Below are 22,508 nucleotides of genomic sequence, written 5' to 3'. Positions count from 1 at the left end.
CACCGTACAAACCTGGAGTGCGGGTGGAAACCGGTGCACCCGGAGAGAACCCACGCGGTCACAGGGAGAATGTACAAACTCCATACAGACAGTACCCGTAATCAGGATCGTAGATCGAATCAGGTCTCTGGCGCTGTAAGGCAGCAACTCTACATACTGCAGCCAGGATTGTTGAGTTTGGCTTGATGGCATTTAAGTATAATGTCATTTGATTTGATTGAATATTATGTAGAACAAAGCTTTTGAACTGTACTTGGGTGGACGTGACAATAATAAAGCTACAGCTACACTTGGGGACAGTGAGGCTGGTTTGTTTAGGGTGCAATAGAGAGCACAGGTTCATCCTGCACCACCCGGCCCCTAGTGAAGCCAGTGATGTTTCTCTTTGACTCAGGCCCCCCCCCCCCCCCGCAACATCCCACAATCACGTGACCATGTGGGCCCTGCGATTTCCAGGGATTAGGAGGTGAAGAGTAGAAAGAGGGAGGAGGGAAGGGGAAGGAAACCGATGACAGCAGTCTCATAACAGTTGGGGCGATGAGGAGTAGTGAGGATAAAGCAACTTTGGGGGAAGTTAGAGGGAGGGGCAGGCTTGTGATTGGGGTTTGAGTGAGGTTGGGGTGCTGGTCGTCCCCCCTTCCCTGGCGGCAGTGGTGCGCTCCGTGGAACGCCGGGCCGCGCGCATAGAACGCCGTGTAACAATATTCTTGCTACGTGTCGCGGGGAAGGCCGGCCCCGCACCGCAGCGCAGCCCTGTCCCACACCCCGCACCTACACCCCTACACTCACCCACCCACACCGGCATGTCCACCCCCGCTCGCAGGAGGCTCATGAGGGACTTCAAACGGTGAGCGGGGGAGGGGGAAGGACAGGCAGTTTTCTCCCCTCCCTAACCCTACAATTTAACATGGCGCTGCTTTGACTTTTAAAATGGAAACGCCGCGGACGCGGGGGGGGTTTGGGTTTGGGGGGTTGCCCGGGGCCTGGGAGAGGAAGGAGGAAGGAAGAACGGGCCGAGGGAGGGAGGGAGAGAGGGAAGGACGAGGGAGGAAAGGAGAGGTGTTTTTTTTGTAGGTACACAAAAATGCTGGAGAAACTCAGCGGGTGCAGCAGCATCTATGGAGCGAAGGAAATAGGCGACGTTTCGGGCTGAAACCCTTCTTCTTGTTTGTATCTCTTTCCAATCCCTTCTTGTGCCTTCACAGGTTGCAGGAGGATCCCCCAGCCGGCGTGAGCGGAGCGCCCTCGGAGAACAATATCATGGTCTGGAATGCGGTTATATTTGGGTGAGTGAGGAGCCGGCCCGGCCCGAGGCCTGTTTTCGTTCACCTCCCCTCTGTCCCTGCCGGCCGGCCGACACCTGTCCGCCTCGTTGCCCCGGTCGACTTGCTCAAAGGGCGGTGGTTTCTGTCGCTATGTACATATAATCCGCCGACCCAACCGCCTGCTTTACCTGTTAACTGTACGGTGATGCGCCAGTCTCGAGTAGGGGTGCTATATTTGTGGTTGTGTATGGGTGTCTCTGTTTTGTAACCTTGTTTTCCTTTTTATTTTTCTCTCACTCCAGGCCGGAAGGAACACCTTTTGAAGATGGTAAGTCCAGCCGAACAAGGGCGTGAAAGTTGAAGAGGCTTGACGTGATACCCTGTTACCTCCAAGTCTAGTATAGAATAGTATAGACACAATGTGTTGGGGTAACTCAGCAGGTCAGGCAGCACCTCTGTTGAACAAGTTTAGCTTCCGGCCGGGACCCTTCATCAGACTGATTCTGGCTGGGATAGACACAAAGTGCTGGAGTAACTCAGTAGGTCAGGCAGCATCCCGGGAGAAAAAAAGGATGGGTGATGTTTCAGGTTGGGACCTTCGAGTCTGAAGAAGAGTCCTGATTCAAAACGTCACCCATCTCTCCCCCCCCCCCCCCCCCCCCCAGAAATGCTGGCTGGCCTGCAGAGTTACTCCAGCACTTTGTGTCTATCTTTGGTATAAACCAGCATCTGTAGTTCCTTTCTACTGATACAGATTCAGTCTGAAGAAGGGTCCTGACCCGAAACATCTTCTATCCATGTTCTCCAGAGATGCTGCCTGACCCACTGAGCTAAACTGAGGTAGCTTTTTAAATCATCAGCCAAGCATAGTTTATAGGAATTATGATTTTTCCTCGTGCACATCGTTGCTATTTTTAAAAATAAATAAAAATAACTTGCGGGCTGTTTCTTAGACAATTTGGAAGAGCTTCTTGGTTTGAGTGGAATGTAGGGAGAAGGTAATTCTACTTTTTCAAAGATGGGTGTTTCTTCTTTTGAAACGCCTACATGAGAACACGGGTTACAGTCATGGTCGAACAAGATTGGGCAAATTCACTATAAAACTGAAAGGTTGAACAGTGAAGGAAGTGCACTGCTGTGTAGCTACATAAGCCTCGGGGAGAATGGATCCCAGAGCTAAAGGTGGTGCGTAATTTAAGGTGAAATACATGTTATTTTGTCGGCCATGATTTGGGATTTTCAGATGATCTCGGCCAAAGCAGATTGAAGTGATGTCTGTGGAGATTAATCTTTTATGGACCGCATCCTGTAAATGTTGTGATTTTGACATCGGGATGTGCTGTGATGTGGAACAGAGATTTGGCAGTGCTTGTGTGTTGCCAGGCTCACAGTCTGTATCGGTGCAGTTGAAGCACATCTCAATGGTCAGTTTAACAATTAGCGTCAATGTTAAAACTTTAACCGGAAGATAATTATTGCAAGTGCGGCTAGTCAGGGTGGGGATCTGGTCGAAGTGGAACATAGAACAAGTACAACACAGGAGCCAAGACCAACTCTTATCTATCTCCATTCTCTGCAAATTCATGCCTCTATTTAAAAGCCACTATCATTATCTCCGGCAGTGAGTTTCAGGCACTGGCCACCGTGTGGGTGGGTGTTTTTTAAACTTGCCCGCACATCTCCTTTAAACTTTGCCATTCTCACCTTAAAGCCATGCCCTCTTGTATTTAGACAATAGGTGCAGGAGTAGGCCATTTGGCCCTTCGAGCCAGCACCGCCATTCAATGTGATCATGGCTGATCATCCCCAATCAGTACCCTGTTCCTGCCTTCTCCCCATATCCCCTGACTCTGCTATTTTTAAGAGCCCTATCTAGCTCTCTCTTGAAAGCATCCAGAGAACCGGCCTCCACTTCCCTCTGAGGCAAAGAATTCCACAGACTCTTCTCTGTGAGGAAAAAGTGTTTCCTCATCTCCATTCTAAATGGCTTACTCCTTATTCGTAAACTGTGGCCCCTGGTTCTGGACTCCCCCAACATCGGGAACATGTTTCCTGCCTCTAGCGTTTCCAAGCCCTTAACAATCTTTCTATCCTGAGGTAACTGAGTACCCTCTCTCCCATATTTTTATATACTTCTGTCAGGTCTCCCTGCACCCTCTGGCATTGCTGGAAAAACAATCCAAGTATTTTCAATCTCTCTCCTTGTAGCGAATGCCCGCTAATGCAGGCATCATTCTAGTCGACCTGTGCACCCTCTCGAAAGCCTCCACATCCTTCCTGTAATGGGGTGACCAGAACTGTATGCAATACTCCAAATGCAGCCTTACCAAAGTTCTTTGAAGCTGCATCGTGACTTCCTGATTCATGTATTAATGCCCTGACCAATTAAGGCAAACATACCATTTACTTTCTTTCCTGTTTGTGTAAAATCTTTGACAAAAATACACCGTCACCTTTGGGTTTTGATCCAGATATCTGAGATTGCCTGTGTTAGAAACAGAAAAAACTGCAGATACTGGATTATACCAAAGATGGACACCAAGTGCTGGAGTAACTCAGTGGGTAAGCAGCATCTCTGAAGAAAAAAATGGGTCGGGACCCTTCAGACATTACTAGCGCTGTTCCATAGATAAACCAAATTGACCAGATGAAATATTCACCGACTGTTGTCAGTGGCATTCAAACGGAGGAATGTGAGTGTGCCGGCACTTCTCGATGTGATGAGCTCCAGGTTTGAGCTCTAGATAGTTCCAAGTGTAGTCTGACATTTCCACACTCAACAAGCGTGAACAAAAGCTGCATGGAATCTGGTCAAGGGATCGTTGTGTCATTCTCTTGTCTTCTGTAGCCGGGACAAGACTGGAGGGTTGCTGCATTTCAGATGAAATGTTCATGTGAGTGTAAGAGGCTCAACTGAAGAGAGATTACAGAGAGAGCTTTTTTCCCATCAGGAGGTCAAACATTAGAGGATGCAGATTTAAGCGACTGACAATAAACCAACACGCGGTGTGATGTGTGTGGAAACCAGCGATGTCAAGCTGGAAAGGGTGCAGAGAAGATGCACAAAGCTGTTGCCAGGACTAGAGAGCCTGAGCTGTAGGGAGAGGTTGAGCAGGCTAGCATTTTATTCCTTCGAGCGCAGGAGGACGAGGGGTGATCTTATAGATCATGAGAGGAATAGATCGGGTAAACGCACACTCTTGCCCAGAGTAGGGGAATCGAGAACCATTGGACTTGGGTTTAAGGTGAGGGGGGAAAAGATTTAATGGGAACTTGAACAATAACTTTTTCGCACAAAAGGTGGTTTGTGTATGGAATGAGCTACTGGAGGAGCTTTTTGAGGCAGGTACTATCGCAATGTTCAAAATATATTTAGACAGGTACATGGATGAGTTGAGTTTAGAGGGAGACGGACCAAGCGCAGACAGATGGCACTAGTGTGGATGGGACTTACTGGTTGGCGTGGGCAAGTTGGGCGAAAGATCCTGTTTCCGCGCTGTATGACTCTTATACCCTGAGGAAACCCACGTGGTGGAAAGCAAGCGTAGCATTTACGTCCACACTGACAGCGATTGACTAAAGGTTCAAGGGTGACTTGAGGAAAATCTTTGCGTGGTGAATAATAGTCAGGAATGAGCAGCCTGAAAGTTTGCCGTCTGCAAATTAATTGCTGCTTTCAAAATGGGACCAGATAAATATTTGAAGGTATAAAATCGCAAAAGTGCAAGGTGCGACTATCGAAACAACAAAGACACAGATTTGGTGGGCTAAATGTCTGTTTCCTACGCTGTGATAATTTTGTGATTTAAAATTTTCGGCACATGGATGGCACTAAATGAATTCTTTCAGTCTGCCTCAAGTAATTTTATTTTCTCATCTACAGAGTTTTGTTTGTTACTGGAGTAGAGTTGCGTGATTCTTTAATGTTTAGTATTTGTATACTATTCGAATAAGCAGGTGCTCTGGCTGAGTCAGATCCCAAACTTGTCCAACATCCACAGAGCGTTTGTCGGCACTGGGGCTCGATTCTCTGGTTTAGAAGGATGAGGGGACCCTCATTGAAACTTCCTGAATAGTGGATGTGGAGAGGATGCTTCCACTGGTGGGAGAGTCTCGGAGCAGAGGCCACAGCCTCAAAATAAAAGGACGTACCTTTTAGAAAGGAGATGAGGAGGAATTTCTTTAGTCGGAGGGTGGTGAATCTGTGGAATTCATTGCCACAGACGGCTGTGGAGGCCAAGTCATTGGATATTTTTAAGCGGTGATTGATAGATTCTTGATTAGTATGGGTGTCGGGTTGCGTGGAAAAGGCAGGAGAATAGGGTTGAGAGGGAAAGATAGATCGGCCGTGATCGAATGGCGGAATAGACTTGATGGGCCGAATGGCCTAATTCCGCTCCTACAACTTGTGAACCTTCACCACATCGTTGTTAGACTGGCAACTTTGTGTTTCGACAGTTTACCCCACCCTCCATACATCACTGCTACCAGCCACCTGTCTTCCTAGCTGGAAGCCCTTTGATTCTTGTCTAGTCTTGAGAGCCCTTAAACTCAGTAATACCTGGGATTGAAGCCTTGCAGACACAGGAGTCTGCGGATGCTGAGATCTGCAGCCAACAAAGTGGCATAACTGTTAGAGCTGCTGCCTCACAGCATCAAGTTCAATCCTGACTGCGGGTGTTTTCAGTGTGGAGTTTGCATATTCTCCCTGCGGCTGTGTTGAGTTTTATCTGGGTTCTCTGGTTTCCTCCCACGTCACTCTGCATGTTAGTAAGTCACTTGCAAATTGTCCCTAGTGTGTAGGGAGTGGACGACATGGAACTAGGGCGAGACAACATGGAACTAGGATGATCAATGGTCAGCGTGGGCTGGAGGGCCTTTTTGTTGCTGCGTGACTCTGAAAACTATTGTAAGACGTCCAGGCAACACCTGTGGACGGTTGACTACATCAGGACTTTTGAAACATTGCACTAACTTTCCAGGACCTTGCAGGAGGTGAATTTTAAGATGTTTCCACCATGTAATTTACATAAAGACAGTCTGTGGAGAATAAATCTGATGATAAAAGACTCGTACCAGTACTGTTCTGATTTCAATTTGCTCTATGTGAATTTACACCAGGACCTCACTGTTGCACTTCATGTTAAATGAGATTTATTTCAGTTCGAAAATGTAGGCTATTTTTAAAAGAGAGGACTTTTCTTTCTCTATATAAGCACACTTGTGCCATACCTTGGTGAATTATTTTACTTGCCGTGGGAATCTAGTGAGAGTCTTGCCAGGGATAGTTATTGCATTCACGCATGCAAACATTTTCAACTAGGCTGAGGGACTTAAAATCTTCCTGCCGTAATTGTCCACTATCGTAACAAAACTTCACTGTATCACCACTGATTGGGACGCGACTTCCTTATAAATGTTTTTCTCCTCTCTCGTTCCAGGTACTTTTAAACTCACAATAGAATTCACAGAAGAATATCCCAACAAGCCGCCCACAGTTAGATTTGTTTCAAAAATGTTTCATCCAAATGGTATGTAAATGAATTGCCTGAGTTTATTTGCATTTAATTTGGGGAGTGATGATCACAATGATGGGGAAAATAAAGGTGGTGGGTGGGTGGGTGGGTGCGTGCGTGTGGGTGGGTGGGTGCGTGTGTGCGTGTGGGTGGGTGGGTGCCTGCACTTGAGAATGATGCTGGCAATGTGTCATAGTATCGTACAGCACTTAATCGTGTCCTTTTGGCTCCACCTCATCCATTCTGATCATTATGTCTATCTATGCTAATCCTGCATTAGGCTCGTATTCTTTACTTTAATAGATACAGCGCGGAAGCAGGCCCTTCGGCCCATCGAGTCCGTACAGACCAGCAATCACCCAGTACACTAGCGCTAGGGACAATTATAACCTACAGATGCTTGGGTCTTTGGAGTGTGGGAGGAAGCCGGAGAAAACCCATGGGGGAGTGCAAACTCTATACAGACTGCACCCGTAGACAGGATCGAACCCAGGTCCCAGACGCTGCAAGGCAGCACCTCCGCCATTGTGCCACCCAAATAAAATATGGTATTCCTCAATGCCTTTCCCATCTCAGCATCTGTCCAAATGCAGTTTGAACATTTTAATTGTGTGTCCGCTACCACCTCCTCTAAGTAATCACCACCTTCTGCAAAATCTTGCTCCTCATCTTTATTTCCCCTCTTGTCTTAAACTGTGCCCTCTAGTTTTACTTCTACCTGCCCTGGGAAGATGATTCTATCTGCCCTTATAATCTCATAAACCTCTGTAGATCTACCCTCAGCCTCCTGTGTACCAGTGATAATATGACCAGCCCATCTATCTGTCACCCTCCATTCCAGATTCTGTTTGCTCTCTCTTGTATTCTATTGCTCCCACATGCGTCCTAAGTTAAGGGCAAACAAATTCACAGACTGCTTGTCATCACAAACTTCTCTGAATAATATTTTGCTTGGGTAGGGGTGGTCATCTTTTGTGTTCCTTTTGCATTGGGTCTTGTGCCCACGGGTGCCATGGTCTCTGAGCCCTTCAGCCCAACTTGTCCATGCTGACCAAAATGCCCCATCTAAGCTAGTCTCATTTGGCCCATATTCCTTTAAACCTTGCCTGTCCGAGTGCCTTTTAAATGTTAACATACCTGCCTCAACTACCTCCTCCGGCAGCTCATTCCATATACCCACCACCCTCCGAGTGGAAAAGTTGCCCCTATTCCTATTAAGGTGTTCCCCTCTCAGCTTAAACTTATCAGCGACCAGAGAGCAGTACTCAGCTACTATCTACCTCATTGGAGACCCTTGGATGAGGTTTAATTGGACTTTACTGGACTTTATCTTGCACTGAACATTATTCCCTTTATCATGTATCTGTACACTGTGGACGGCTCGATTGTAATCATGTATAGTCTTTCCACTGACTGGTTAGCACGCTTTTGACTGCACCTCTGGAAAAATCAATGATTTATAGGAGAAAAGAACTCTACATTTTGTCTGCAGGCTCAATAAATGGAACTTTGTGTCTGGTTTTGTTGAATTTACAAGTAATTATATCAAAACCAAACCTCTCTTAATCTTTGATCTGGTTATCTTAGACAGGAGCATGATTTATCATCCTTGATGAATCGTCATCTATACCCACACCAGTTGCTGCTTTATGTTAATCTTACATTGCCCAGAAATAGGGAGGTTCCGTTTTTCGAACGATAAATTAATTGTGAAATATTTCAAAACCGGATGGTTTCTTTATGCTCCCTTTTGTTTCTTGATGGTGTCAGGGGCACAAGAACGCAACCGTTTGCGTTTAGTTTATTGTCACGTGTACCGAGGTACAGTGGAAGGCTTTTCTGGCGTGCGATCTAGTCAGCGGATAGACAAAACACAACTATAACCGAGCCATCCACTGTGTGCTGATGCTTGATAAAGGGAATGACGGATAATGTTTAGTGCAGCCAAGTGTTCTGCCACGTTTTCAAGAAAATGAATTTTTACTTTGAAGAGCCTTTGTGATGGGTGACCACAATGTTATTAACCAGCAGCCTTGTGTGTTCCTGAAATGGAAACCCTGCTTGAATCCCAATGTGAGCCCGCTTTAATAAATGACACTTTTTGTCCATGTTACTAGAATGAATCCTGGAACAAATATACAGTTGTACTAGTATCCTGATTTAAATGTTCAGGCCTACCAAATTTTAAACCAAGAGGTTCAACTGTTTCCAGCGAATAAATGGACTTTGGTTTGCATTTTATTGTCAAAATAAAATTTAGTATTTAATGTGAAGTAAGAGGCATCAGTGCTCCAGGTTTGACTGGATGCATCTCTGTAACATTGCTGAGCTCAACTTAGTTGGATTACTCAATTTGGGTGCTTTTGCATAAGTACTTTTAAATTCAAAATTAGTTTTTGGACTTGTGAAATTTGCAGGCAATTGATGGTTATTATAGTTTGATACAGTCAAGTATTTATCAAGTTGGCAAGTGCTGTGTGATTTTAAACTTCATGTACTTTCTTCAGTCTATGCAGATGGCAGTATATGTCTGGATATACTGCAGAATCGCTGGAGTCCAACTTATGATGTGTCTTCAATTTTAACATCTATACAGGTAATTGTGTCTTTTAAAATTGTCCCTCATCCTGTCCAATATTACAGTTTCTGGCCACCTCCATCTCAAGGCAGTGGAAAAGCAGCAAGACCTTCCCCACCCTTTCCTCCTTCTCCCTGCTCCCTGCTCCCGTCGAGCAGAAGGTAGTACAGAAGCTTGAACGTGCGACCACCAGACTTTTGAACGGTCCTTCCATAAGTTAGGGAACTGTCTGATTCACCTCTGCCCCAATGTGGACATCGGATGTTGTCTCTGGAACTAGGTGCACCATGATGCTGAGAACTATATTCTGCACTCTGTATCTTCCCCATTGCTCTATATATTGCACTTGAGTTTGGCTTGATTGTATTTATGTGGCATATCTGATCTGATTAGATAGCCTGTAAAACAAAACGTTTCTCTATCTCGGTACGCAAGGCAGTAATAAACCTACAACTAATGGGCCTGTCCCACTGTACAAGCTAATTCTCCCGAGTTTCCCCTGATTCGAACTCGGAGAATTACGGTAATAGCCGCTCGTAGGTACTCGGGGCTCTCGTGGCCATTTTTCAACATGTTGAAAAATCTTCACGAGTCTTCACGAACTTAGCGTTACGAGCCGCTAAGGGACGTCCCGAGCTCCGACGTACCCGCTACGTACATTCTACGCGCTTACGACAAGTTTGACATTTTTTTTTAACTCGGGAGAGCTCTTGGGTGAACTCGTACAGTGGGACAGGCCCTTTAAGTTTCTGGAGATCTTTGGCCAGCCATCTTGAGGTGCACAACGTACACCATTCTATCCCCCACGTCCTGTGCTTTGCCTTGAGGGTTTGTCTGCCTTTGTTCGCTAGCACATATTGTCCCCATTGTGAAGTTGCAGAAAGAACTGCACGTTGTCCCACTCAAGGAACAACATTGCCTTAAATTAGTTATTAGAACATTCAATTAATTCTCTTCACAGCTGATGTAAAGAATGTGGAGCTGCAGGCATTGTGAGCTGAAAATGACGTCTAAAGGAAAATGCCAATGTCATTTGTGGTAAAAAACTACCTGGTTCCCTAATATTCTTTGGAGAGGGAAATCTACTATCTTAGGCTGCTCTGGTCAAAATCAGACTCCAGATCTACAAAAGGATTGACCTCTAGTTGCTTCCACAGCTCAGTGATGAATAGGGATGCAAAGCTATTGCAGGCACTGGCCGTCACATCTATATCTATGGAGAGGAGGAATGGGTGACATTTTGGGTCGAGACCCTTCTTCAGACTGGTTGGGTGTCTGAAGGTGGGTCTCGACCCAAAACATTACCCATTCCTTCTCTCCAGAGATGCTGCCTGTCCGGCTGAGTTACTCCAGCATTTTGTGTCATATCTTTGGTTTAAACTAGCATCTGCAGTTCCTTCCTACACATATATATCTATAGTGTTTCATTCTGAACAGAAAGATGCTTGTATAACCTATCATTCCTCGCTCTTCGTTACCGTCGCTAATCTTCATCCTGTAAACTGCTCTGGCGCCTGTTTACCTACTTTAATTAATCAATGTTAATTTTCAAACTACAATCTTTTTGTAATATTTAGAAATTTGAGCATTTAGTTTTTGCACCATTCTGGCATAAAATCACCGCATCCATGAAAATACATCAAACAAAGTCCTGAGCCTCTCCACTGTGGCCGTTCTTAATCAACAGGGCTGTAAATCTGCTTCCAACCCCCACCTGACCCCTCATCAACTTGCAGTGTGGGAGGCCGGTTGGTTCTGTGGATTTTACCTTGTTCAGAAAGCAAAGGTTGAAAAGTACTTGAGACTGTGCTTGTTGGAAAGCAAACGTTCTCAGGTCCTACATCAAACTAATTATCTTCAAGTGTAGTCATGCGTTCCAGCCAGCTAGCTAGTGCTCGCTTGCTTGCCCCGCATATTATTGACCCTAAAGTTACCAAACTGTTGTACAGTTTGCTTGAAGGATGTTTAGTGTAACAATACAGCATGGAAACGGGCTCTTCGGCCCACCGAGTCCACGCTGACCATCGATCACCTGCTTGCATTAGTTCTCAATTATCCCACTTTCTCATCCACTCCCTGTACACTAGGGGCTAACTTAACCAGGGCCAATTAACCTACAAACCTGCACGTCCTTGGGATGTGGGAGGAAACCAGAGCACCTGAAGGAAACCCACGTGGTCATGCAGAGAATGTGCAAACTCCAAGGTCAGAATCGAACCTGCGACTCAGGCATTATGAGGCAGCAGCTGTACCGGCTGTGCCACTGCATTGCCCTCGGTTCCCCAGGCCATAGCGTTAACTCACTGTTTCCCTTCAAACAGCCTTGAGATCTTTTATTTCTGCCTGAGGTTGATTAACATGGCTTAATATAGCTGGACAAGCTAGATGCAGGAAACATTTTCTCAATGTTGGGCGAGTCCAGAACCAGGGGCCACAGTCTTAGAATAAAGGGGAGGTCCTTTAAGACTGAGGTGAGAAAAAACTTTTTCACCCAGAGAGTTGTGAATTTTTGGAATTCCCTGCCACAGAGGGCAGTGGAGGCCAAGTCACTGGATGGATTTAAGAGAGAGTTAGATAGAGCTCTAGGGGCTAGTGGAGTCGAGGGATATGGGGAGAAGGCAGGCACGGGTTATTGATAGGGGACAATCAGCCATGATCACAACGAATGGCGGTGCTGGATCGAAGGGCCGAATGGCCTCCTCCTGCACCTATTTTCTATGTTACTATGTAATAGACTACTTCTCATTATGCATCCCAAAGCTGGGCCTAGATTATATACTATGCTTTTAAGTTGCAAAATTGGCGTTGTGCTGACACTTCAATGTCATGCCAACAGATACACTGTAGAATGAAGAGTAGGAGGCAATGTTGTTAAATTTGCATGCGTTTAGTTTCTCTGTCATAAGAATTGTCTTTGAGCTGAGAGATGTTTATGCTGGTAATAGAATATGTGCATTATGTGACAACCTCCGTTATCCCAGGTCTCTAGCACAGTAACGTTCCATCTTAGAGTATTGAGTATAGAAGTTGAGCGGTTGATGCTGCAGTTACATAAGGTGGTGAGGCCTCATTGACGGTACGGTGTTCAAGTTTGGTCACCTTGTTATCTGAGAGACGTGAACTGGAAAGGCTGCAGAGAAGATTTATGATGAAGGTGCCAGGACTTGAGGGACTGAGCTATAGGGAGAGGTTGAACAAGCTAGGCTTTAGTCCTTGGAGCGCAGGAGAATGAGGGGTGATCTTGTAGAGGTGTACAAAATGATGAGAGGAATAGATCGGGTAGCCGCACAGTCTCTTTCCCAGAATAGGGGTATTGAGAACCGGAGGACATAGGTTGAAGGTGAGGAGGGGGGGGGGGAAGATTTAAAAGGAACCTGAAGAGTAAACCTTTTACACAAAGGGTGGTGGGTGTATGGGACGAGCTGCCAGAGGTGGTAGTTGAGGCAAATAGTATCGCAACGTTTAAGAAACACTAGACTAAGTGGGACCCGTATATTCCACCACTCGCGCATAGCCCCCAACTGCACAGGCCCGGCTGACGGGTTCCCGTTGTGACGCCCCTGATCTCCCCACTCCGCCCCTTGCCCTTCCCCTCCTCCCCCCCCCCGCATGCACTCACTCCATCCCCTCAAACCCCCCCCGCATCCATTCTTAGCGGCTCTCCAGCGATGCAGCCATTCCCATCCATTGGGTTCCCATTGGGACGTAGAACACGCAGGTATTACTGCGCAGGTGCAGCTGATGGGCACGACAAGTGGAAAAGGGGTCTATTAAAGCTGAAAATGTGAATAACTCTTAAAATACGGCCTACCCCTGCCGCTGCCTACTCCTGCTGCTGCTGACGTGGCCTACCGCTGTGGGGTGGGAGGGTTGTGGTGGGGGGGGAGGGTGGATGTGGGTGCAAGGGGGGTGTGGGGAAGGGGTGTGTGTGGGGAAGGGGTGTGTGTGGGGAAGGGGTGTGTGTGGGGGAGGGGAATGTGTGTGGGCCACATTGCTGGGCAGTTTGCATGCTCCGCTGGTAAATCAGTGGCAACTCTGTGAAGTTGAGCTGGTGTTTTGTGCTGCAGGTGGAAGGGGTGGGGTGGGAGGAGCAGGCAGTAGATTGTGGAGAGGAACAGCGTTTACAGCTTGCTGCCAGAGAGGATGTAGACAATTGGTGGCATGGGTAGGGGCAGCGGTGGAGTTGTTGCCTTAAAGCACCAGAGACCCGGGTTGGGTCCTGACTACGGGTACTGTCTCCACGGAGTTGATACGTTCACCCTGTGATCGGGTGGGTTTCCTCCCACACTCCAAAGAGGTACAGGTTTGTAGGTTAATTGGCTTTGGTGAACAAAAACTGTAAATTGCCCCTAATGCATAGGAAAGTGGTAGTGTACGGGGTGATCGCTGGTCGACGTGGACTCCATGGGCTGATGGGCCTGTTTCCGCGCTGTATCTCTAAACTAAATCAACCAAATGTTCCACGTGCATTTAAAGGTGCACTTGGGTAATACAGTGATGTGGTGTAACATGGAAAGCTATGCTTCGAGAGATGGGAAACTGGGCTGGAAACAGGTTTGGTGGGCGAAGAATAGGGCCTTAACTTTCTGCGCTGTATATCTAAACCAAACTAAACTGTTCATTCAGTGCAAGGCTAGGCACTTCTCTCACTGTACGTCTGTGCTTTAGTGAGGAACTAATTCTGTTGCAGCCATTTGGTGCTGGTAATGTCACTGTGACCCTGTTATTGAAATGAGTTACAGTTCTCACTTGACAGTTAACCTTGACGGATTCTGGATCCTAGTTCTTAGAAACTGTTGTAGCTAAAACATCTCTGCATTGTTTCTGTATTCAGTCTTCCTGAATCTGACTCTAAATTGCCGCTTTCTTCAGGCAGTTACACATTTGGCTACTTTTAGCTTCACTGCATTTTTACAATTTTATTAAAATAGTGTTATTCTATTCTCTTTTATAGCAACCGTTTACAGTAGAGAGTTGCAATCCCCTCATATTATTTGGGGTTTATTATTGTAACGTACCAACGTACAGTGAAAAGCTTTGTTTTGCAAGCTGTTCGATCAAATTAGATAATGCTGTACATGAGTACAATCAAGACAGACCTGTAAATAGGCAGTGCACAAGGAAATATAGAGTGCAGAATATAAGCACCAGTTCCACAGACTAAGTCCAATGTCCATACTGGGGTAGAGGTGAATCAGACAGCACCCTAGCTCATGGAAGGATCATTCAGAAGCCTGATAATAGAGAGGAATAAGCTGTCCTTGAGTCTGGTGGTGTGCACTCTCACGCTTCTGCCTGGGGGGTACAGGTAGAAGATGGAATGACGGGGGTGGGACAAGTGTTTGATTATGTTGGCTGCTTTCTTCAGGCAGCATAAGTGTAGATGAAGTCACTGGTGGGAAGTCTAGATTGTGTAATGGACTGGGCCACATCCACATCTCGCCATTTTCTTTCGGTCTTGGCCAGAACTGCTCCAAAACCATGATCCATTGTAATAGTGATTAGACTTTGCCTTCCAGAAAGATTGAGAACCAGTCCTGGTACTAATCAGACTCGTTTAAAATTAATTGCAGCTAGCTTCCTAAGTCAGCAAACTGATCTAGTGATTAGTTGAAGAATACTGCTTTTGTGAATCTAATATACTGAACTTGGTCATAATAAAATTGTGAATGTTAAAGTCCCTCTCTATCTTTCATCTTTTTGCTAATTTTAGATGAGAGGATATTGCCAGGACTCAATGGACTGAGTTATAGCGAGAGATTGGGCAAGCTAGTATTTTATTTCCTGAAGCATAGGGAATTGGATTGGTCTTCGAGGTGAATAAAATCAGGAGGGTTATGGAAAGGGTGTCTTTTCCCCCATGGTTTGGTAGTCAAGGACCAGACACCGTGGGTGTGAGGTGAGAGGGGAAAGATTAAATAGGATCCTATGGTGTTTTCCATACAGAGTATGGTACATGTATAGAACGAGTTTCCGAAGAAATGGTTGAAGCAGGTACAATAACAGCAAAGGTAGACAAAAATGCTGGAGAAACTCAGGGGGTGAGGCATCATCTATGGAGTGAAGGAAATAGGCAATGTTTTGGGCCGAAACCCTTCTTCAGACGTTCAGACCCAAAATTTCCTTCGCTCCATAGATGCTGCCTCATCCGCTGAGTTTCTCCAGCATTTTTGTCTACCTTCGATTTTCCAGCATCTGCAGTTCCTTCTTGAACATACAATACCAGCAAGTTCAGTTCAGAGATGCAGCATGGAGAAATGCCCTTTAGCCCACCGAATCCAAGCCAACCATCCATCACCCATTCACGCTCATTCTGTTATCCCAGTTTCCATTCCTCCCTACACATTAGGGAATAATTCAGAGGCCAATTAACCTACAAACCCACATCTTTGAGGTGAGAAGAGGCCAGGGCACCCGGAGGAAGCCCACGTGGTCACAGGGAGCATGTGCATAGACGGTATCTGAGGTCAGGATCGAACCTGGGTCTAGCAACTGCATCATTGTGGTGCCTGCTTAAAGGACATGTGAACAAGTACATGTAGGAAAGGTTTGGAAGGATATTTGGATGGCACTTGGTTAGCATGACAAGCTGGGCCAAAGGGCCTGTTCCAATGCTGCACTGGTGTTATTCAAGAGATTTATTTCAAGTGGGTGATTCTTTGTGTAGCAGCCCTGATATATTGAGTTGTTCCAGTTGCTTCCAGTTGTCCAGTGGGCACATTTTATCACCCAGTTTCATTCCAGATTGGATGTTTGTTCACAGTGGTTGAAAGGTTCCAATGGTCAGTGGATTAAATGGGTACATTTGACCTATTTGCTCAATGAGAACCACTTGCTCCTTGGAAAATGTAGTTTGGGGTACCATTTAACGAGTGCCTTTGTTCTGTTCAAGGCCAGCCTGGGCTGGTTAGTGTTAATTGGACATAATGGTGAAGCAATGCTAAGTTTAGCTTCACTAGTGGGCTCAATGTAGTGCAGTCTTGCCCTAATGTATTGTCTGGTTTGAATGAGTTTCTGCGATTTAATGCCTGCAATAGTCTTGTGTTCAATTAATAATCTGAAGGGTCTGTCCCACTTTCATGACTTTTTTTACTCGTGGACATTTTTCACGACCTGCCACGACCTTGTGACGACCATGCTGCGAGCATGAGTCAAGGGCAAACTCGTATCTGGGAAGTACTACATTTTGGGGAAGTCTCATTTCAATGGCATTGGGCAGGCCGTCTCAAAAGTTGATTGGGAGAGGTTGTTCGGGAGCAGAGGGGCATTGGCAAGTGGGAAGCTTTTGAAGGTGAGATGGCAAGGAGTTCAAGGCCAGCGTGTTCCTGTTAGTAAAGGGCGAGGCTGGCATGGTTAAGGAGCTTTGTTTGGCAATGGATATTTGAGGTGGATGGTAGGAGTCCGTTCAGGATTGAGGAGGCATATGTCATATGAGGGGGGGGGGTCAGAGAAAACTACAGCAGATAAAAATAAAGGAGAATCCTAAAAGATCCTGCGTATTTTTAGTTTCTGTTTAATGAAATAGAGTGTGGAAAGATGCCCTTCGGCCCACCATGCTGGCCAGCGATCACCCGTACACTTGTTCTATGCTACACGCAAGGAGTAATTTAGGGAAGCCAATTAACCAACCAACCTGCATGTCTTTGGAGTGTGGGAGGAACGGGAACACCCACACGGTCACAAGGAGAATGTAGTCAGGATCGAACTCTGCTCTCTGCCGATACAAGGCGGCAACTCTACTGCTCGCCACTGTGGCACCCAAGCATGCTGAAAGGCTTACTACAGAGCGATTAGGTTCCCTTGAGCGTCTGTGGCGATTTGTGTGTGAAGCCACAGGAATTGGGCACGGTCTTGAATGAATACTCCTGTATTTACCATGGGAGAGGACTGGAAGCTAAAGTTTCAAGGAGTGAACAGTGATATCCTGCAGCATATCAACATTGGAAAATAGGTGGTGTTAGAAGTCTTGAATCACATAAAGGAGGATAAATATCTGGGGTCTAATAAGGTGTATCTAGGATGCGACGGGGAACAAGGGAGGAGATTGTCTGGGCTCTGCCAGAGATACTTGCATCGTAGCAGCAGGTGAGGTATCAGAAGGCTAATGTTCTGCTTTTATAGGACAGCAGGGATAAACTAGGGAACTGTAAACCATTTTGCATCAGTGGTGGGAACATTTTGGTCGGGATAACTCAAAGACAGGATCAATTTGCGTTTGGAAAGTCAAGGACTGAATAAGGAAATAAAATGCTGAAGTAACTCGACGGGTTAGGTAGCATCTCCGGAGAAAAGGAATAGGTGATGTTTCGGTTTGGGACCTTTCTGAAGAATGAAGTTGACTGATTCAGAGAATGCTGCCTGGCCCGCTGAGTTACTCCAGCAATGTGTGTCTATCTTTGGTGTAAACCAGCCTCTGCAGGCCCTCCTTCCACTGACAGTCATGTTGGCTTTGTGCTTGACCAAGAGGTTTTATGTGGGCAGGGCAGTAGACTGTGTCCATGAGGACTTCAACAAGGCCTTTAACAACATCCCACCTTGTAGGCTGGCACGGAAAGTTAGATGATGTGGGAGCTGGTCACTTGGATAAAAACTTAGCTTGGTGGTAGAGGAGGGTTATTTTTCAGATTGACGTCTGGTGACCAGTGCTTGGTCCTCATTTGGATGAGAAGGCAGGTGGCAGGATTAATAAGTTGGCAGATAAAACCACAGTTTGTTTAGTGGAGATTGAAGAAGGTTGTCTAAGGTTGCAACAGGATATAGATCATGGAAAATTGGGAAGGGAATGACAGATGGACTTTAATCTGTGACAAGTGTTAAGTGGTGTATTTTGGGAAGGTAAACCAGAGCAGGGCACACAAACAGCAGGGGTCTGGGAAGAGTTGCGCAGATAATCGTTGTGTATAAATGCAGAAAGTGGCAGCACAGGTAGACAAAGCAATTTAGAAGGCATATCAAAGTACAAATATTGGGATGGCTTTAGACTTTAGAGATAGTGTGGCTACAACCCTTTGGCCCACTGAGTCCGCACCTACCAGCGATCCCCGTACACTAACACTGTCCTACACACTAGGGACAATTTACAATTTACAATTTTACCAAAGCGAATTAACCTATAAGCCTGTACTTCTTTCAAGTGCCCGGAGAAAACCCAAACGGTCACTGGGAAAATGTATAGACAGCACCCGTGGTCAGGATTGTAGTCTCTGGCGCGCTAAGGCGGACGTTCTACTGTTATGCCAATGTGTTGTGTTACAATTGTACAAAATGTTGGTTTGGCTGCATTTGGATTATGGTGTACAATTCTGTTTGCCACGGAACAGGAAAGATGTGATTTTTAGCAGTAAGAAAGGGAGAAATTGGATAAACAAAAATGCTGGAGAAACTCAGCGGGTGAGGCAGCATCTATGGAGCGAAGGAAATAGGCAACGTTTCGGGTCGAAACCTTCCTTCGACCCGAAACGTTGCCTATTTCCTTCGCTCCATAGATGCTGCCTCACCCGCTGAGTTTCTCCAGCATTTTTGTCTACCTTCGATTTTCCAGCATCTGCAGTTCCTTCTTAGAGAAATTGGGTAAGCTAGGCTGGTTTTCACGCTTGTAAAGGAGGCAGAGATGACATGATGGAGGTATATAAAATTGAGAGGCATCTAGATAGCCGGTTTCCCACTCATGGTGGGGGTTTCTAAAATTAGTGGGTATGGGTTTAAGGTGAGGTGATTTTATGGGGATTTGTAGGGTAAAACTTTTATCTCAATAGTTGGTATCTGGAATGAGCTTCCAGAAGTGGTGAAGGTAGGAGCAGTAATGATTAAGAGGCATCTGAACAGATATGTGAAGAACAAGGCACATGGAGTTTGTACGTGCAAGTGAGATTAGTGTGGGAATTCATTTGGTCGGTGTAGATGTGGAATGGAAAAACCCGTTTCCATGGCTTTTGATGCTGCTTATAGACAAAAATGCTGGAGAAACTCAGCGGGTGAGGCAGCATGTAGACAAAAATACTAGAGAAACTGGAGACAAAAATGCTGGAGAAACCTGGAGAAATGCCTACCATGGTCAATTTATAATGGTTCATGGTACTAGATCCTCTTGTACTGCTTTCCATTTGCCATTCATTGTGGGTGGAATTGAGATGAGGGAGAATGTAAGGGAACTTGGAACAGCATAGACATAAAATGCTGGAGTAACTCAGCGGAACAGGCAGCATCTCTGGAGAGAAGGACTTTTCTCCGTGACTTTCACTCTGAAGAAGGGTCTCGACCGGAAATGTCACCCATTCCTTCTCTCCAGAGATGCTGCCTGTCCTGCTGAGTTACTCCAGTTTTTTGTGTCTATCTTTGGTTTAAACCAGCATCTGCAGTTCCCACACATGGAACAGTATAACGCAGGAACAGGCCCTTCAGCCCAAAGTGTCTGTGCCGAACATGATGCCAAGACAAGCTCTCATCTACCTGTATGTGACCCATATCTGTCCATTCCCTCCATATCCATTGTGCCTATCTAAAAGCCTCTTAAGCACCACTATCATATCTGCCTCCACCACCACCCCTGGCAGCATGTTCTGTCACCCACCATTCTCTGATTAAAATAACTTGCCCCAGACATCTCCTTTAAACTTTCAACCTCTCATCTTAAAGCGATGCCTTCTAGTCTTTGACATGGGGGGGTATTCTTAGAGGTGTATAAGATCATGAGATCAATAGATAGGGTAAATGCAGTCTTTTATCCAGAGTAGGGAAATTGAAAACCAGAGGACATAGGTTTGGTGACGGGGCGAAAGATTAAATAAAAATCTGAGGGGGCAACGTTTTTACACAAAGGGTGGTAGGTGTATGGAATGAGCTACTAGAGGAGGTAGTTGAGGCAGGTACTATCACAACGTTTAAACATTTAGCGGGATATGGGCCAAAGGGGTTGGACAGGCTAGATGCAGGAAGATTGTTCCCGATGTTGGGGAAGTCCAGAACAAGGGGTCACAGTTTAAGGATAAGGGGGAAGTCTTTTAGGACCGAGATGAGTAAAACATTTTTCACACAGAGTGGTGAATCTCTGGAATTCTCTGCCACAGAAGGTAGTTGATGCCAGTTCATTGGCTATAGTTAAGAGGGAGTTAGATGTGGCCCTTGTGGCTAAAGGGATCAGGGGGTATGGAGAGAAGGCAGGTACAGGATACTGAGTTGGATGATCAGCCATGATCATATTGAATGGTGGTGCAGGCTCGAAGGGCCGAATAGCCTACTCCTGCACCTGTTTTCTATGTTTCCAAATGTGGGTAGGTGGGAGTGTATATGGGGCATGTTGGGCTAAAGGGCCTGCTTCCATGCTGAATTACTCTATTTCCCCGCTGGGAAGAACTGTAGCCAGAGGTAAGCGGGGTAATTGCAGTCAGTTTCCTCATTTTGAAGGGGGGGGGGGGGGGGGGGGGAAGAGATTACATTGAATGAACATAGCTGCAAATGGTTTGTGCTGCTACAATGACGTTTGCTCTGCTTGTTTTCTTAGTCTTTACTGGATGAGCCAAATCCGAACAGTCCGGCCAACAGCCAGGCAGCACAGCTGTATCAGGAGAACAAACGAGAATATGAAAAGCGGGTATCTGCAATAGTGGAACAGAGCTGGCGGGACTGTTGACCTTGCCAAGTGCCTACGAACACTGTCAGGCCATGAGAATCATGAAGCGTTTTGAGTCCTCCTTGTTCTAGCATCATCACATTATTTTGCAAGCTAAACTGCTACAATGCTGCCACCCGTTTGAAGCCTCTCTCTCCCTGGACGTTGAGTCAAAACATGTTTTGAAGTGCATGCACTGTACCTGGGGCACTAACTTGCCAAGGAATTTTTAATTTCACTTTCATCTCTGATCATCCACCTTTCCTGATGTTCTTTCATAGTCTGTCTGGGCAGTCAGTATCAGGCACATAATAAAGGTGCACTGTAACACAATGTCATTTGCATTGCATATTTTGTGCAGGTTTTATACATAGCCCAGTGAATGGATTTTTCTCGGTGGGAGGGGGGGACACAGGTCTACCCTTGCCAAAATCCAGCACAACTGGTGCTGAACTGAACTAAATTGCCAGTGGGTTAATGTCACTTCTGTTTATGCAGATGTGTGCCTCTTCTGAAGCCAGAACTGCAGTTCTTAATTAAAAGAACTTTTACTGGAAGGTGCTAGTCAATTTTTGAACTTTTTTGAAAAAATGTCCGGGGTACTGGAGCTCAGCAGGGTGGTCACTTTTGTGACTGTTTCTAGTTCTCTAGTTCTGTTGAGTATAGGTGTGTGTGAGCTGTTGCTGCATGCTTTGTTTTATTTTTCCTTTCCACTGAATTAAACAAAGTGCTTTTCACTTTGACGAGAATTACAGCCATCAGCAATCCCATTAGTTAAGTTAGACCAAACTTGTATATTCAGATACCTAATGCAGTGATGTGGGATATGGGAAGAGACCCTGTACCTTGTATTGTCTGATGTTCAAAGTACTTTTCTCTGCACATTAGTCTTTTGAAGTGACAGTATAACTTTGCACTATAGTAACCCATGTAAGAAACTGTACATTTTCTCACTACTTGTAAATAAAATTATAACCTTAATATTGTGTTGTGTGACTAAACATTGACCTTCCTGGCAATCGGCAAGCTTTCCATTTAATAATTGAAATACACAATTGCAAAATACAACTGGAAGGATTGAGGTTATTGAAGCTGCAGACCTGTTGTAAATGATAGTATTTCAGTCTCTATCTTGGTCTTGCCTGTTTAATTTGAGACCTAGTGGGTAGTTTATAGTTGTACTTACGAGTGGTTACGTTGGTGCTTAGTTCATAAGTCTGTCAATTATTACTTGGGTAATTATAGCAGTAGCAATGATAGATAACATGGAGGGCCTTGTGCCTTGGCAATGACTGCTGTTATAAAAAATCTTGGATCAGTGGCAGAAAAGGAAGGTTACTGGATATAAAATTGGGTAATAACCTGTTTCAGAATGAGGGATTAAACCCACCTTGCACTTTGAGGATAAACTTGGTGATATTCCATGTGTATGCCAAAGACTTGGACATCAGTAACAAGTATAAAGTAGCATGATGGTCAATGAGGATGGAAATTATTTAAACCATTTTACGAATGACAAGGCGAAAGGAACTTTGTGATGC

General features: G+C 45.6%; 1 protein-coding gene across 1 annotated transcript; it reads left to right on the top strand.

Moving 5' to 3' along the window:
* The first annotated feature begins 653 nt into the window (after positions 1 to 653).
* Positions 654 to 21,948, top strand: ube2a (ubiquitin conjugating enzyme E2 A). Its single transcript, XM_033030233.1, has 6 exons — positions 654 to 847; positions 1,206 to 1,286; positions 1,568 to 1,593; positions 6,707 to 6,796; positions 9,289 to 9,377; positions 20,860 to 21,948. Exons 1-6 carry the CDS (start codon positions 804 to 806, stop codon positions 20,986 to 20,988), a joined length of 459 nt encoding a protein of 152 aa, XP_032886124.1. The 5' UTR covers positions 654 to 803; the 3' UTR covers positions 20,989 to 21,948.
* The last annotated feature ends 560 nt before the right edge of the window (positions 21,949 to 22,508 follow it).

Source organism: Amblyraja radiata, chromosome 12 (genome assembly GCF_010909765.2).
Source record: "Amblyraja radiata isolate CabotCenter1 chromosome 12, sAmbRad1.1.pri, whole genome shotgun sequence".
NCBI classification, from domain to species: Eukaryota; Metazoa; Chordata; class Chondrichthyes; order Rajiformes; family Rajidae; genus Amblyraja; species Amblyraja radiata.
Note: the sequence above shows the minus strand (reverse complement) of the source record. Positions and strands in the feature narration are given on the sequence as shown.